Raw genomic sequence first — 15980 nt, 5'->3', positions numbered from 1 at the left:
ACTCCTTCCAGCCTGACATTCAGCCTTCAGTACGACCACTCGAAGTCTCCCCTTTAACAGTTCCCTTATCCACCTTACAAACTTTCATTATCAATCCCCATCTTTCCCAATTTAACTACAGTTCCATTGCGGAACCGTGTCAAAGCCTTTACTTGAAATCGAGGGTAAATTAGATTCTAACCGCATTTCCCTTTGTCTAGAATCCTCCACCTCTAAAGAAGGAGATCAGTTGGTTTGGCACGATTCTACTTTAGTTAAATCATGTGCAATTGTCCCATTACCATTGACCTCAAAGTCCTTAACTACTTTCTCCTTAATTTTTTCCAAGACCTTACACAAAACAGACGTCAAGCTTGACAGCCTATAATACCCGGATCATTTATTCCCTTTCTAAAAATAGGAACTACGTTAGCAAATTCGCAGTGACAGGCACAACCCACCGAGTTTACGTTGCTTAAAAATTCTCGCTAACGGGCTCGCAAGTGAGTAGTGAGGAACCTCGTAGAAGAAATGGTGGTAGGGGGACAACCTTGGTTCGAGTGATCATGAGCTGATTCAGATTCAAATTAGATGGAAGGATAAACAAACGTAGATCTGGGATTAGGGTTTTCGACTTCTCGAGGGCTAATTTTAAAGAGTTAAGAAAAATTAGTTAGGGAAGTGGATTGGACGGAGGGAACTTGTGGATTTAAATGCGGAAGCGAGGCCTGGAATTGCTTTAAGTCGCAGCTGCGGAAAACTGTCGGAAGCCTGCATCCCAAAAGAAAGGGGAAAAAAAAAAACCATGGGCAGGAGTTGTAGGCCAAGCTGGATGAGCAAGCCAACTCAGAGAGGGGATTAGGAAAAAGCAGAAAGCTTACAGGGAGTGGAAGAAAGGCGGGATTAGCAAGGGAAGCTACCTTAGTGAGGTCAGAACGTGTAGGGATAAAGTGAGGAAGGCTAAAAGCCGCGTAGAACTGGACCTTTGCGAAGGGAATCAAAACCAATAGTAAAAGGTTCTACAGCCACATAAATAAGAAGAAAACAAAGAAAGAAGAAGTGGGGCCGCTATACACTGAGGATGGAACGGAGTTAAGGATAACCTAGGCATGGCCCAATATCTAAATAAGTACTTTGCCTCAGGTCTTTAATAAGACTAGTGTGGAGGAGTTTAAGGGAGTGATGGAGGGATGATGACAACGGAATGTGGATATGGAGGTGGATATTACGCATCTGAGGTAGAAAAGGCCAAACTTGAACAGCTTAATGGACAAAATCGGAGGGCCGGACAATCTCCATCCGAGGATATTAAAGGAACTGGCGCGATGAAATTGCGAGCCCGTTAGCGAGAATTTTTAAGCAATCGGATAAACTCGGGGGGTTGTGCCGTACGACTGGAGAATTGCTAACGTAGTAGTTCCCTATTTTAAGAAAGGGAATAAAAGTGATCCGGGTAATTATAGGCCTGTTTAGCTTGACGTCTGTCCGTGTGTAAGGTCTTGGAAAAAAAATTTTAAGGGAGAAAGTAGTTAAGGACATTGAGGTCAATGGTAATTGGGACGAATTGCAACATGGATTTACTAAAGTAGATCGTGCCAACCAAACACCCTGATCTCCTTCTTTGAGAAGTGACGGATTACTTAGACAAAGGAAAATGCGGTAGATCTAATTTACCTCGATTTCATAAGTAAGGCGTTTGACACGGTTCCGCATGGGAACTGTTAGTTAAATTGGAAAAGATGGGGATGAATATGAAAGTTGTAAGGTGGATAAGGAACTGGTTAAAGGGGAGACTCCAGCGGGTCGTACTGAAGGGTGAACTGTCAGGCTGGAAGGAGGTTACTAGCGGAGTCCCTCAAGGATCGGTTTGGGACCGATCTTATTTAACCTATTTTATTACTGACCTTGGCACAAAGAGCGGGAATGTGTTAATAAAGTTTTGCGGATGACACGAAGCTGGGGGTATTGCTAACACAGGAGAAGGACCGGATACTATTCAGGAAGATCTGGACCACCTTGTAAACTGGAGTAATAGTAATAGGATGAATATAATAGTGAAAAGTGCAAGGTCATGCACTTAGGGATTAATAATAAGAATTTTAGATATACGTTGGGGACGCATCAGTTTGGAAGCGACGGAGGAGGAGAAGGACCTTGGGGTATTGGTTGATAGCAGGATGACTATGAGCCGCCAATGTGATATGGCTGTTAAAAAAGCAAATGCGGTTTTAGGATGCATCGGGCGAGGTATTTCCAGCAAGGAGAAGGAGGTGTTAGTGCCGTTATATACGGCGCTGGTGAGACCCCACCTGGAATATTGTGTGCAGTTCTGGTGTCCCATGTTTAAGAAGGATGAATTCAAACTGGAACAGTTCAGAGACGGGCTACTAGGATGATCCGAGGAATGGAAAATCTGCCTTATGAAAGGAGACTCAAAAGAGCTTGGCTTGTTTAGCCTGGCCAAAAGAAGGCTCCGGGGGGATATGCTTGCTCTATATAAATATATCAGGGGGTAATTAACGTTAGGGAGGGAGAGGAATTTATTTAAGTTTAGTACTAATGTAGGCACGAGGACGAATGGGTACAAACTGGATATTAGGAAGTTTAGACTTGAAATTAGACGAAGGTTTCTAACCATTAGGGAGTGAAGTTCTGGAACGGGCCTCCGAGGGAAGTAGTGGGGGCAAAAGACTTATCTGGCTTTAAGACTAAGCTTGATAAGTATATGGAGGGATGTTATGATGGGATAGTTTAATTTGGGCAATTGATATTTTGGATTATCGGCAGATAAGTCTGCTCAATGGTCTGTGAGGGGATGTTGGATGGGATGGGAACTGAGTTACTGCAGAGAATTCTTTCTTGGGTGCTGGCTGGTGAGTCTTGCCCACATGCTCAGGTTTAGCTGATCGCCATATTTGGGGTCGGGAAGGAATTTTCCTCCAGGGCGGATTGGCAGAGGGCCCTGGAGGTTTTCGCCTTCCTCTGCAGCGTGGGGCGGGTCGCTTGCTGGTGGATTCCCTGCAGCTTGAGGTCTTCAAATCACAATTTTGAGGATTTCAATAACTCAGTCATGGGTTCGGGGTTGTTATAAATGTGTATGGGCAGGGTTTTGTGGCCTGCCTTGTGCAGGAGGTCAGACTAGATGACCATATTGGTCCCTTCTGACCTATGAGTCTATTGACTAATTTCAAAGCCTGACAAGCAATCCTGACTGCAGCCATTAAAAAGGCTCATTAACAGACAAGTGACCATTATGGTCTTCCAGGAATTTTCCGTTGACTTTCAATAGAAATGAGTAACCAATAACCCACTCAATAAAATCCTCAAGGAAAATGGCATTGAACATAGAACCATCTACTGTGAAAACTTTCTGTGGAAAAAAACTCAAAACACCTTCACCCAACAAGAATATTTAATTATTGTTCTCCATCCTCTTCTAGTCTCTGTTATGTGGTAAACAAAGGCAAGAAGCTAAGAGAGAGGAGGGGGAAATTGTTTCTCTTTTCCCTTTTGGAAGAGAAAGAAAAGGGGTAAGGGAAAGTAAAACTATTTAAATATGTTGGCACTGGGAAGTTAATAATGGAATGGTTAATATAAACACAATAAGGAACCTAATAGATTCCTTGAGTGTTGAATCACTTATCCATAATTAGGAATTATGGTCAGAAATGACTGGTCTTATGTTAACCATATTGCCAACTCTTAGGAATTAATCATGAGTCATGGGATTTTGGCACCTGCAGGACAAGCTCACATGATATAAGACACTCCTCCATTCCTGCTATCTCCAAGGCTAAACTCCCAGGCAGAACCTAGTGCAAGAGCTTGTGGGGCTGATGAGACACACCTGGCCTTGCCATTGAGCCCTGCCTTCACGTATGGATGGCCCCCCACCTCAGCAGCATCTCCTGTCTTTGTAGCTCATATAAATCTTTACTGAACAATCATTGAAACACTTGATCTACAGTCAGAATGCTTTGTGTTTCTTGGATGTTCATTGCTTTCTGAACTCCATTCTATGGCCCTTGTACAAGAAGGAATATAGTGGGAAACTAAGAAGGGGACACACTAATAGGAAATGGATGGCAGCTTCCCTATTTTAGAAATGAGGTGAAGCTAAGTGCAGTCTCCATCTGAGCAGTCAGGGAGAGGTGTGCATTTTTTGTGCCTTAAGATTGACGTTCCAACTAGAAATTATCATGCACACACTTGCAGAGACGTAGATGAATACACGGGTGTTATAAAGATTAAAAACATTTTTTTTTTTTAATCATCTCATGTTCTTTTGGGTCTGACTAACGGTTTTTGATCTCCTGAGGTTGGCAATAATGTGTTACTTCACATGAATTATTTCAAAATTGTCTCTCCAAAAATAAAATAAAAAATGTTTGAAACAAAAATGGTAAGAAGTGCTAAAATAATATATTAAAGCAATTTAAGAAAACAGATACCAATATTAGTGCAAGCCAGAAACTCACATTAGTTTTCTGTTCTCAGCAAGTAAGCCTTGGGCTCTCAAGCGGTCTTGGTATTTCTGAATGTCTAGCAGTTTCCCACAGACTTCCTAAAATATACAGAAATATGCATTAAAGGATACAGAAATTTTATTGTTTATATGGTTTGAAATAACAAAATAGTCACACATTACTTATCTATGTAGGTGTATTATCCAAACATCCTGAAGTGTACAAAAAGATGATTGTAAAACTGGCTACAGTATTTAACAACAGTTAAAAGTACACTGCAGGTTCAAAATATATACAAGACTCTGATCCTGCACTCACTACTGCTCACGGCAGTAAAGTTAAACATGTGCGTAACTGTCTGAAGGATTGGTGCTTAAGTCATTCTTCAAACTAAAAAGGAGGTGGCAATATATCTATATATATAAATAACACAATTACTGGCTTGAACTTTGAACTGCCTTTTTAGAAAAAGTAAGTATTTATATAGTGTATTCCATGCAACTCTGTTAATTTTGGTGATGATATTTATTACATTTGTATTATGTAGCACTTACAGGCCTCAACTGAGATCACGGCTTCCTTGTGCTTGGGGAAGGGCATAAGTAAATCTGCTTTTTTAAAATACTAGTCTGGCAAAAACTCAGGAAGCAACACATACAGTATAGCAAGTACATTTTTGTCACTGGTATTTTCAAACATGATGTGTGAAGGGTTAAAATCCATGTGCATCTTATATAATCACCTGGTATATGGATTGTGCCAGCTCTTCTCTAGACCCAAAGTCTAGAGTTTGGTCAAGAGACCAGAGGCCTAGCAAAAAGTGATTAGCTAAGAGAAAGCTGGGGTAAACACGATAACTGCCTTTGCTAAGATATGCTTGGTCAACAGAAATGCCAGATGTTGAAGCAATAACTGAGTAATTATGTTTCATCCAGTATTTCAGATTGAACAAAGGATCCCTGTTCCTATTGTGTCAGTCTCTTCTGTAGGGAATGTTCTTCCCACAGATCCAACCTAGAGTTTATGAAAAGTTGGCACATGTCAGTATAAGATATGGCATCCTTCCACCTCTCTTCACAGGGACCAATGCCTGCCTTAACACATAAAAGGAGACAATCTGTATTGTCATATACTTTCACTGTTTCTTTGCTTTAACTCCTAGGAATGTATCTGTTGGACAATCAAAGGAGTTGCTCCATTCCTATGGACCCCAAATCAGAATTCAATATGATAAAATTTTATTAGTATAAAATATATAAAGTATTAATTAAATGTTAACTTGCTAACTTGAGACCATGGGCGGAGATATTATGTAACCTTTTAACCACAGGCTAATGTGCTATCTTGTCTTGCTGCAAAACCTATCCCGGGGTGTGGAATTGCCTACTCCGTCACTTCCCCCCCCCATGGAAAAATCTATATATTCTATTGTAATCAATTGATTGACAGTGTCTCTGAGCCTAATAACCAAGGTGACACTCCGCCAGCACTGTGTGTAATAAATCCCTATGCTTGACCTCTACATGGTGTGGATTTATGTCTTTCAATGTGTAATAATGCATTCGTTAGTTTAGGTTATATATTGATACATACAAAAAAACGGTATTGCAAGGGTGAAAGGATTTAAAATTATTCAGTTTCAGCGTTATTATTTATGTAAGTTTAGCCCTTTTGTTTGTTGGAATACTCTATGCTTATCTACAGAGTTCTTGCACAGATGAAATGAGGGATTGAGGAAACACATTTAGACAGGTTTTTAGCTTTCCTTAATTGACTTCTTACTCATTTAGTAAAACTTCTACTTTAGGAAAATTTTGTAAAAAATTCCCCCCATTGTTAACACTCGTTCACCTGCAGCAATAGATAGTTTGAGTCTGAGTCCGAGTCCCTTCTCCTTTCCTCCCAGCGCATACCCGTAGGAGCAGAGTTAAGGCTGTCTGGTTGCCATAAATGTGTATTTCCATACTTTCAAATGTTAGGGTTAAATTTAATTCTGAATTTCCTGAGTGTCTAGTGTTTGTTTTTTGATTATTTAACATTTTTGTAAATCTTTTAAAACCCTGAGGTTATTGGTACATACTCTCAATCTTAATTGTTTTCTTCAAGAATCTAGCTTTCTGATGAAGCTAAATTACCCACAAGTCTAGTGTTCATGCTAAAAAGAAACATCAAATGCTTTGAGTTACAGCAGCAACTTAATCCTAAGTAAAATAAGTGAAGACTTTGGGCAACAAGTAATATTTATAAGAAAAACAGAAGTGGTGGTATTACAATTAAATACTGCAAATTCCAAATAACCCACTTAAATTAGCTGACAACAAAAGCCTTATGGATGAGTACTGTGTACTCCCTTCAATTATTTTACGAAATACAATGGGTGCTAATAAAAACCTCAACATTCACAGCCCCAGCTATCTGCAGCATCAACAGTATCTTCCTATACTTAGAACAGGAGATACTATAGTTCTGCAATTACTGTGGAGTGGCAAGGATTAAATTTTTACATTTTATAGACTACTTTACAAAAAGCAAAACATTTAAAACAGTGAAAGATGAAACGTAGGAAAGCCTATGAGTTTTTAGTAATAACCACAATATGAAGTGCTAAATTGTTAAAATACACAATATCATAATTTGAAATAAGTGAACAAAGATGCTGATGCAACACTTAAATACCACTTAACACTTAAACAATAAAGAACTTCCTTACAGTAGTAAGCATCCATCAATCATGATTTTAAAAGTTTCTTTATCTATAAATATACATTCCCAGTAGGGTTGCAATAAAAATATACAGATATTTAAAAGTATCATAATAAGTTAACCATAGGTTTACTGATTTTTTTTTTTTTAAAGTAGTAGCACTCACAGCACTTAAATAAATGGTTGTGGAATCAGTTTAAAAGGAATCTGTGGAATCAGTTTAAAAGGCTGGTGCTGAGATTTATAATAATGTAATAAGCAAAATAAATATTTTTGGAACACAACTTAAGTGTATAGAACCTCTGAAGTACAAAAAACACCAATTGCCTTAGAAACAGCACAGACCAGACTGAACTGTAGCAGTAAGCCTTCCACTAACTTTTTAATTTTGGGGTAGGCACAGAAGAAATCAACTAAGTATGATCAAATCTGTGTAGAATTTTCTCCCAATCTGTGGTATTTGTGTGTGTCTACTTCTATATTTTAACATCTGGTATCTTAAGACATAGGAAATAATTACTCAAAATATCTGTAAGACTGAAATAAACTGCTCCTACATCGCAATACCTTGTGAGATACCTCGGTGTGATTACCCGGTCTGGTCTCTCATTTTGTAGGCTAGTGAGATATGGAAAGTGCTACTCTGAGAGCGAGCATCTCATGCCACTCTGAAGTGGGAACATCTACACTACTATAGCCTCACAGTCTGAGCCCCAAGAGCCCAAGTCAATTGACCTGGTTTGACAGACTCAATGCTGTGGGGTTTTCTTTGCAGTGTAGACATACTTTTTGAGGCTTATCCCAACAGAACAGAGGACATGAAGAAGTGGGTTCCTATGAGTGACCTAAGACTTCTGGAAGTAGAATGAGTAAAGCTGGGAATGCAAAAAGAGATTTTTGGCCACTCAAAAGTTTGACCCAGCTAGAGCTTGTCAATTAGGAAAGGGGCTGGATTGGCAGCCCTTGTAAATATATGGGAAGGCTGCTTGCTTGACTCCTGAATCTACAGCTTCTTCTCTTCTCCTGTATAGGAAGATACTGTATGGCCATCTGGTGAGAAAGCAGATGCACTGAGGCAGCTGGGACACCTAGCTACCTCCCTACTGAAGCAAGAGCAAAGTGGATTCTGGAGCACATCAGACCCTGAAGTGAGATTATTAGAGAACCACCAAGATTTGGAATGCCTTACTCACTGCATCCTAATCTGCACATAATTTATTGAGAAGGTTATCAGATAGTACTAGAATCCTGGGCTAAGTACAAAGACAATTGGGATGAGAGCTGCTGTAAGGAAAGAAAGGGACTAAACATAGTTGTAAATTTACTGTAAACTGGCCTTAGTCTGAAGTAATTTTAAATTGTAATTACAACTGTTTTGGGTAATATGCAACAAGTGTAGAGGGAGACCCTGAATAATATTAGGCTCAGAAGCTCTACTGAGATGAATGAGTATAGTTCATACTTCTTTTGTTTCACCCTGCCTGTTCATAGACTTGGAAAGTTCATAGTCGCAACTAAAAATTACTAGAAACTACTATTTTTTTTTGAAGCTTCCTTTACAAAAAAAATCGGCATAAAAAGTAGGGTTTTCCTGAGAATTTCTGGAAATGCCAGATCCTCTTTATGTTTTGAAATTCCATGTACGTGCATTTCTAGTTATTAGAAAGAGTTCCTATTTTCTGGAATGGTTTTATCAGAGCAACTTACTGTCTACATGAAAAAAAAATCTAGACCAGGAAAAAAATGGAATGCCATATAAGAAGTACTTCTCCTACAATCAGTGTACATCTTACATTAGGAGAGGTCTTTTCATCGAAAACAATTGCCAGTACCTTTCGGTTTTGCTTCCAACTTTCATTTCTCTCATGGGGTGAAATTTAGGTTACAAACCTTTAGGGACAGGAGTAGTTCTACTACTTCATGGGACTACTCATGCGTAAGGTAAGCACATGTATAAGACTTCGCAAGATTCAGGACTTAAGAGGGTAAAATGTAATCATGATGTTAAACACTATTTTGCAAAATAATCATATATAATGCCAAACAATTACACCTAACAATCCTCATTTCCCCAAAATTATAGAAAACTACTGTAGAGACTCTCACTTGTCAGAAGATTTTATTAATCACTTCAAGATGCAATAGTCAAACTCATGAACGTACATGTCTGTTGTCTTGTAAACTCAGCTATTACGCAAACAAAATAGCTGATTTTACAAGACACTAGGCAGCCATAAATGCTCCCACATCTAATGGAAGGATCAAATCCTTAATCTGCATTAGGATGCACTCTTTTAAAGAAGGATTTATTATTATTACTAAATAAACTGAGGACAGGAATGAGTGAGAACTGGATCTTTGAAAAGTATCCTCAAAGTACAGAGCAGCTTATGAAAAACATCTTTGTATATTTTTTGATCTAGTTTTTATTTATGGGGGGGGAGGCGGGGAGGAGGGGAAAGAGGGCACATTTTAAGGGCCTGGAGCACCCAGATTATCATGAATTAAATTTTTAAGGTCACTTGCCTACCTTGAAAAAGAATATTTTTTGATATATTATTTTTTTTTTTTAATCGAAACACTCAATATAAATGATTTTCACTGAATACAATTTTGATAAATGTAGCATGAGGCCACAATGATGTTTCCATTCACTGAGATTTCTGGAAGGGAATAATGATCAGGACTACATAAGCTACAAAATTTGTCCAACAAAAAATGTATAAAAAAAGGACATTCAGTCTTGTTCATCACATTACAAAACCTGACTATATTACTTGCTAACAAAGCAATTTTCCATGTCGTATTCAAAGTGCAACATTTTGAATGAGATGAATAGCCACAACACATGTGAAAGGGTTAAATTCTCTCAATGTACGTTAGAGTTACATGCAACAAATCCCTTGCACATCAAGAGGTGAATAAACCACCCTGGCCCCAAGACTAAACTATATTTAACAAGCAGAACAAAGAGAAATGGGAATACAAAGGATATTCAAGTTTTATAGAAGTCTTACTTAATATTCAAGTCATACCTTCACATATAAACTGGATCTTATAAGATGTACGGTGAATATATGTATTCACTACTTTTAATAGATGTCTAACATTTTTGATTAGCATTACCTAAACAAATGGCACTGCTGTGACTGGCTGTCTCAACTGCAATTAATAAAATCTGAGATCCCTGTCAGTAAATGGAGTTGTGACAGACAAACATTTAGGCCAAATAATCATTTCTTTATTGTATTTATCACTCTTTATGTAGCAATTTTTTTTTTTAATCCATATAAAGTATTGTCATTCATGCAAATACTGCATTAACATGCAATCTTTTCTTTCTCCCAGCTGTATGAATTACAGTTTTGGTAGTTCAAAAGAAATCAATCTATAATTCTTATATAACACATTTAGCCTGATCAGAGATTAGAACAATGTTAAGCATTATATACAGATTTCACCTTTTCTTTGCAGCTGCTTAACTAAAAGGATGTTAAATCCTGTTTGTTTAATTCTGCTTTATATAATTCTATTTAATGGACACATTTAGAAATGTCCCAAGAACACTCAGGTACTTTAAAATATCCTACAGTAATGAAATTTGTTTGTCAAGCAGATTTCACTTGAAGAAGATTTAATCAAGTCGTATTGTAACAGGATACACACTCTCTTTTGTATGACTATTTCTTAGGCAATCTTACATACCTTTTCTTTAAAAGGCTAGGAAGAGCTAAAAATAAAATTGTGGTCCTTGTAAAATTTGTAATTTCTTCATTATGATGGAATGCAACAAAACATCTTGCCCTTGGGTTGCTCTGTTTCAGCCAAAACAAATGCAAATGGCTTGTCAGATGACAGCTGTTTGATAAGGCTCCTCTACAAGACCTGCATGCTTTACTTTTTTCCGTGAAACTTGGGATGAAAGGCAGAAGGCAGGAAGAGAATTAATGTAGCATACAGTCTAAAGGCGATGCTACAACCGTGATTAAGTAGAAAAGTTAAAAGGCACAGATTTTCCACAGCCTCGCTGCGTGCAACCCATCCGTGTAACAAGTTGACAGGCCTAGCGCGTCAGCTCCATCATCCTCTCAGACAGCTAAAACGCAGCATTGCATCCCTTTTCAGAGAAAATTTGCGTCTGCACCATGAAGCGTTGTACATTATTTCTTAGCACTGCAGGGGGCTCAAGTCCATATGGAACCTTCACAAATATTACCACAGATCAAACCAGCGGCGTTTCGAGGCAGATTTGACATACCTATTTAAATGAACAGCAGGGGTTCTCGGGCTGCCTCAGGCTGTGCAGGAGAAAACCTCTGTGGAAAGTCTATGCTGCAGCTCCATTACTCAGCAAAGACACACTCTACATTTATCATTCATTTCATTTCTGCCAGGGCAAGAAGCTCATTTGCCCAAGGTCAACAAAAAACGAAAAAAGGGTTTTTTCCAAGAAATAAATGTACCTGACAAGTGGGGATTTTGTCCTTTGGGTTCATAGAGCACAAATACCAGATAATTCTCAAAAATAAAGAAAAGCTATGTACAGAATTTGATTTTTGGGAAAAGTCCAATAAATGTTGTTATGTACTCTTGAAAAAGTTATAATGAGGAAAACAGAATCTGACAGGAGCATCAAATTGAAAGCGCCTGACTACAAAAGTGGTTTTTTTTGGTTTTACATTAACCATACATTAAAATACTACGCATCTCTCCATAAGGCTCTTCTAGGAAGTCAAAGAATTTATGTGCTACCAATAAGCATATTTATATAAGGGCTCTTCATAACACACAATAAAGAAGTCGGGACCAGCAGTGTTCTATCAGATGTAGCTTTTATCGTAAAAGTAAATGGACAGACATCCCATGGTCTTGCACCATACTAACGTAAGTGCACATTAAGTTAACATGAAAAAAACCTTTAATTTTTTTTTAAAAATATAAATATATTGAGCTACTTAATACAAATTTCCTTCACATTAAATGTCAGCACATTTCTGCAATTCTTCTCTTTAAGACGAAAACCATGTATTTTAGATATGACAATGAATAATCCTAAATCTGGTCATCTCTGTTGGATAGACATTCACCATTGCTAAACCTTACCGATACTAAATTAAACTACAGTATAAAATGAAAAATGTTCAGAATATTCATACCTAATTCATAATCAAAACCAAACCAAAAAAAAAAATGCAAACAAAGTATTCGCTTTTAAATTAGGCAACAACTTCTCTCTAAATGAAAGAATAAATATTATGACTTAACAAAACACATTATGTTTCACCTCTGGTGGTGTTATGGTCCTTATGAAATCAGTAGGTAAATTCAGAAGCTTCTGCAATGTAGTTCTGATGCAATGTTTTACTTGGCTTAGAGTTAACATTATTTATCATAGACGATAATGTACTTACATGCATTAATGAATAAAATGACTGCTTGCCGGTATAAAAGAGAAAGTGAAATGGACGGTGATCTTCTCCCCACTGGATTGCTAATGAAAAGCAAAATTAGACAAAAAAGCAATAATATACAGCAATTAAATAACTGTATTTAAACTGCAGTTATAAACCTCTTTTTTAATACTAATTACCTTTTAAAATACCAGAGAGTAAAGACATTTCATGGGTTTTCAACCAGTCTGGAGAGCTAGTATTTTAACATACCTTGTTATAACCCACTTCAATCTGCTAATATAACCAGATATTTTTTAACATAACATTCTAAATCTCTCATTACATAACGGAAGCCCTACTCTATATCTTAAATAAAATCTCAAGGAGTCTATGTAATAGCATTACAGCAAAAGGTGGCAAACTTAGACTAGACAGAAATGTACACTAAAAGATAATTATACACTATATCATGATTATGAAAAGTGCCAGATTGACAGCTACAGAAAATAAAGTCTTCTAGAAATAGTAGTACTATATGGGCAGCCCCTGAATAAACTTTCTGAAATTGCCCTGATAATGTATCTTAACTATATTCTAGAGGGAACAGTATGCAGAACGCAGATATTTTTAGGTAAAACAGTTAAAACAATTTCATCCGTCTAATCACAGGAGCCAAAACGTTTATGTGATGCTTCAGCAATATAAAAAATGGTGAACAGATTTATAATTTAAGGATACTTTAATAAAAATTTCCTTTATTTTAAAATTAAACTTTTCTGTCATTTTACCTCCTACAGTGACAAGTCATCTTAATCTACAAATTGAATCTAAAGCAATTACCAGTGCCACTGCTGGGCAGAGAAGATGTACAGAAGATATTATAGTTAGACTTGGATGGATTAGATTTTTATGGGTGAATGTCGATTTCACAAACGAACAAAAATATTTTCTTCAAATCGGCAAAATAAGGAAAATGCAGCCTCGGAACCTAGAGTTTGATTTAAAGATATTTCCTTTGTATATTTTGATATGTGATGTTGACAATTTGCATTTTAACTATATAAAGCTTTAACTTTTTGAATTTCAATGTCTACTTTCATTAAATTATTATTGTCCAACTCCCCATAATTGCCTACCACTGCAAAAATTTAAATAGATAAAAACTAAAAAACAATGCTTAAAATCCATAATTTTGCCCAGCTGTGAAAATCGGTTCTCTTGATTCAAGGGTCTTAAGTAGCACAACACTATGCTAACTTTATAGAAGATAACTAAAATGTGCAAGTAACAGGTTCAGAACTATAAGCAGCTTTAGAAAAAGTATTTAGTAAAATGAATTTAGCATATTATTTGTATTAAATTCTGCTGGTTTTAATAGTAGAAATTCAAATCTAACAGGTATATATAGGGTGAAATCTTTCTAGAGTGGGAACACTCTCACTGACTTCAACAGAGCCAAGATTTCACTGATATCCATTTCAAGCACTGACAATATTTATCAGTCATTTTTTGTCAAATATTGTTCAATAGGAGGAGTACTTGACTTAGTGAGTTGATTTATTTGAGGTATTAAACCCGGTCACCAAAGCTATACCTGGTTTAGATAACATGTTAGATTAATTTAGTAAAGTCAAAGCCAGATTCTTGTGGACATTTGCACACATTACAAAACTTCCAAGTAATTTGGTATGCCCAGTTTATACCAAACTAAGAGGCTAAGATGGGATGCTGCAGATAAAACTGAGGTGAGTAGAAGCTTGCTGGTCTACACTAATAAATCCTATCTTATAAATGGAAACAACGTTTTTGTTTCCCCTCTGCCCTTACCATGTACATAGAAAAAGCAGCAGGAATAGGAAACTGACGTTGCTTTTTTTATGAACTGAAAAGTTAATAAATCCCAACCATCTCATCACAAATGAAGAAGAAACAGTCTGTAAAAGATCAGAGGCAGATGAAAACAAGTTCTGACAGACCTGATAAGCATAATATGCATTACAAAGAAAAGTTAAGGGAGGGAAATGGCAGAGGCACTAGAGGTAGGAAAAGAACTTAGCTGGCAAAGACAGAAGGAACACTGGTAAAAACTGTGCCAAATTCAGACATCACATAAGCAACTGCAACTAAATCAATCAAGTGGCTTCTGTTTTCATCATGGTCAATTTCTTTTAAAACAGGAGTTTCAGAGTGGTAGCTGTGTTAGTCTGTATGAGCAAAAACAAAAACAATGAGGAGTACTTGTAGCACCTTAGAGACTAACAAATTTATTTGAGCATAAGTTTTCATGGGCTAAAACCCACTTCATCACATTGTCTCGACCCTCCATTTGGTGAGGAAACCCCCATCTTTTCAAGTACTGTTACATAGATCTTCCTACTGTATTTTCCACTTGGTGCATCTGATGAAGTGGGTTTTAGCCCACAAAAGCTTATACCCGAATACATTTGTTAGTCTCTAAGGTGCCACAAGTACTCCTCGTTGTTGTTTTTTTAAAACACAGTCAGTCAATGTGAAAGTTAGACTCAACTTTTATTAAAAGATGCAGCTATTGACCAAATTTATGACAGTGTTTGGGTATTTCAGTCTGCAAAACTATGAAACTGAAAAAAAAATAGGGTGAGAAATATATGTTCATGTTGCTACCTGATAATATATTGGCTGGTAATGGTATAGCTTCTCAGTGATTACGGCTCAAGGACCATTTTGAAGTACAAATTCGAATTGTAAAAGGGTTGCAGGAAAGAAAACAACAGAGGCTGATAATAAAAACTTTGTTATAGCCTGGAAAGAATAGCTATGTACACTTACCTCTTTGTTTTGGAAAAATTTCAGTGGGATGCTGTAGAAAACCAAGAAAAAAAAGTTAGTATGCCAAGCTAAAAGCACTCAGCGAATTCACTGAATGTTGTTCTTACCTTCATTATAGGTCTGGCCCTTTTCTCAAATAAGCCAGAGGGGAAGAGGTAGGCAATAGCTTTCTGCAAACGAACACACAAAGATCAGACATATATTTGTTCTGTAACAACAACAAAATAATCAAATTCCTTACAGATATTTTTACTATGAGCATGCTATAAAAACCTAGACAGCACAGAGAGACAGACAAAACAACAACAAAAAATGTCATGTGCCTATCTGCTGTTCTGAGAATAAAAGCAACTGTAAATTTCTCAGGATTCTTTAGAGAGCATGAAAAAACAAGAAAAATCTAATTCTGTAGTTTTAATCTAGTGGGTTTACAATAAGTGAACTGTTTTCTTTACTTTAAAGATTAACTTTAAATTCAGACAATTTATTACAAGAAATACTCAGTTGCAAGGTTCAAGTAATATACAACCTCCATTTTATTTTATCTAAACAGTGATTTTTAAAGAGTAATTCTCACCCATCTCAAAAACACCTAATGCTGTAACTTAGAATGGATTTTATATTTCATTTA

The 15980-nt window shown here is 36.9% G+C and overlaps 1 protein-coding gene across 1 annotated transcript in view; it reads right to left on the bottom strand.

Annotated features, from left to right (window-relative positions):
- MRPS9 (mitochondrial ribosomal protein S9) overlaps positions 1–15980 on the bottom strand; it is a 47478-nt gene that overhangs the window by 12452 nt on the left and 19046 nt on the right. Inside the window, exons 3-6 of the mRNA XM_032762520.2 lie at positions 15457–15519; positions 15350–15380; positions 12560–12639; positions 4458–4543 (exon numbers count right to left, since the gene is read on the bottom strand). Coding sequence (XP_032618411.1) covers positions 4458–4543; positions 12560–12639; positions 15350–15380; positions 15457–15519 — 260 coding nt within the window. The remainder of the gene's footprint in view (positions 1–4457; positions 4544–12559; positions 12640–15349; positions 15381–15456; positions 15520–15980) is intronic.

The sequence above is a fragment of the Chelonoidis abingdonii genome, chromosome 1 (assembly GCF_003597395.2).
Source record: "Chelonoidis abingdonii isolate Lonesome George chromosome 1, CheloAbing_2.0, whole genome shotgun sequence".
In the NCBI taxonomy this organism is placed as follows: Eukaryota; Metazoa; Chordata; order Testudines; family Testudinidae; genus Chelonoidis; species Chelonoidis abingdonii.
The sequence above is the reverse complement of the archived record's forward strand: the minus strand, read 5'-3'. Positions and strand labels throughout refer to the sequence as shown.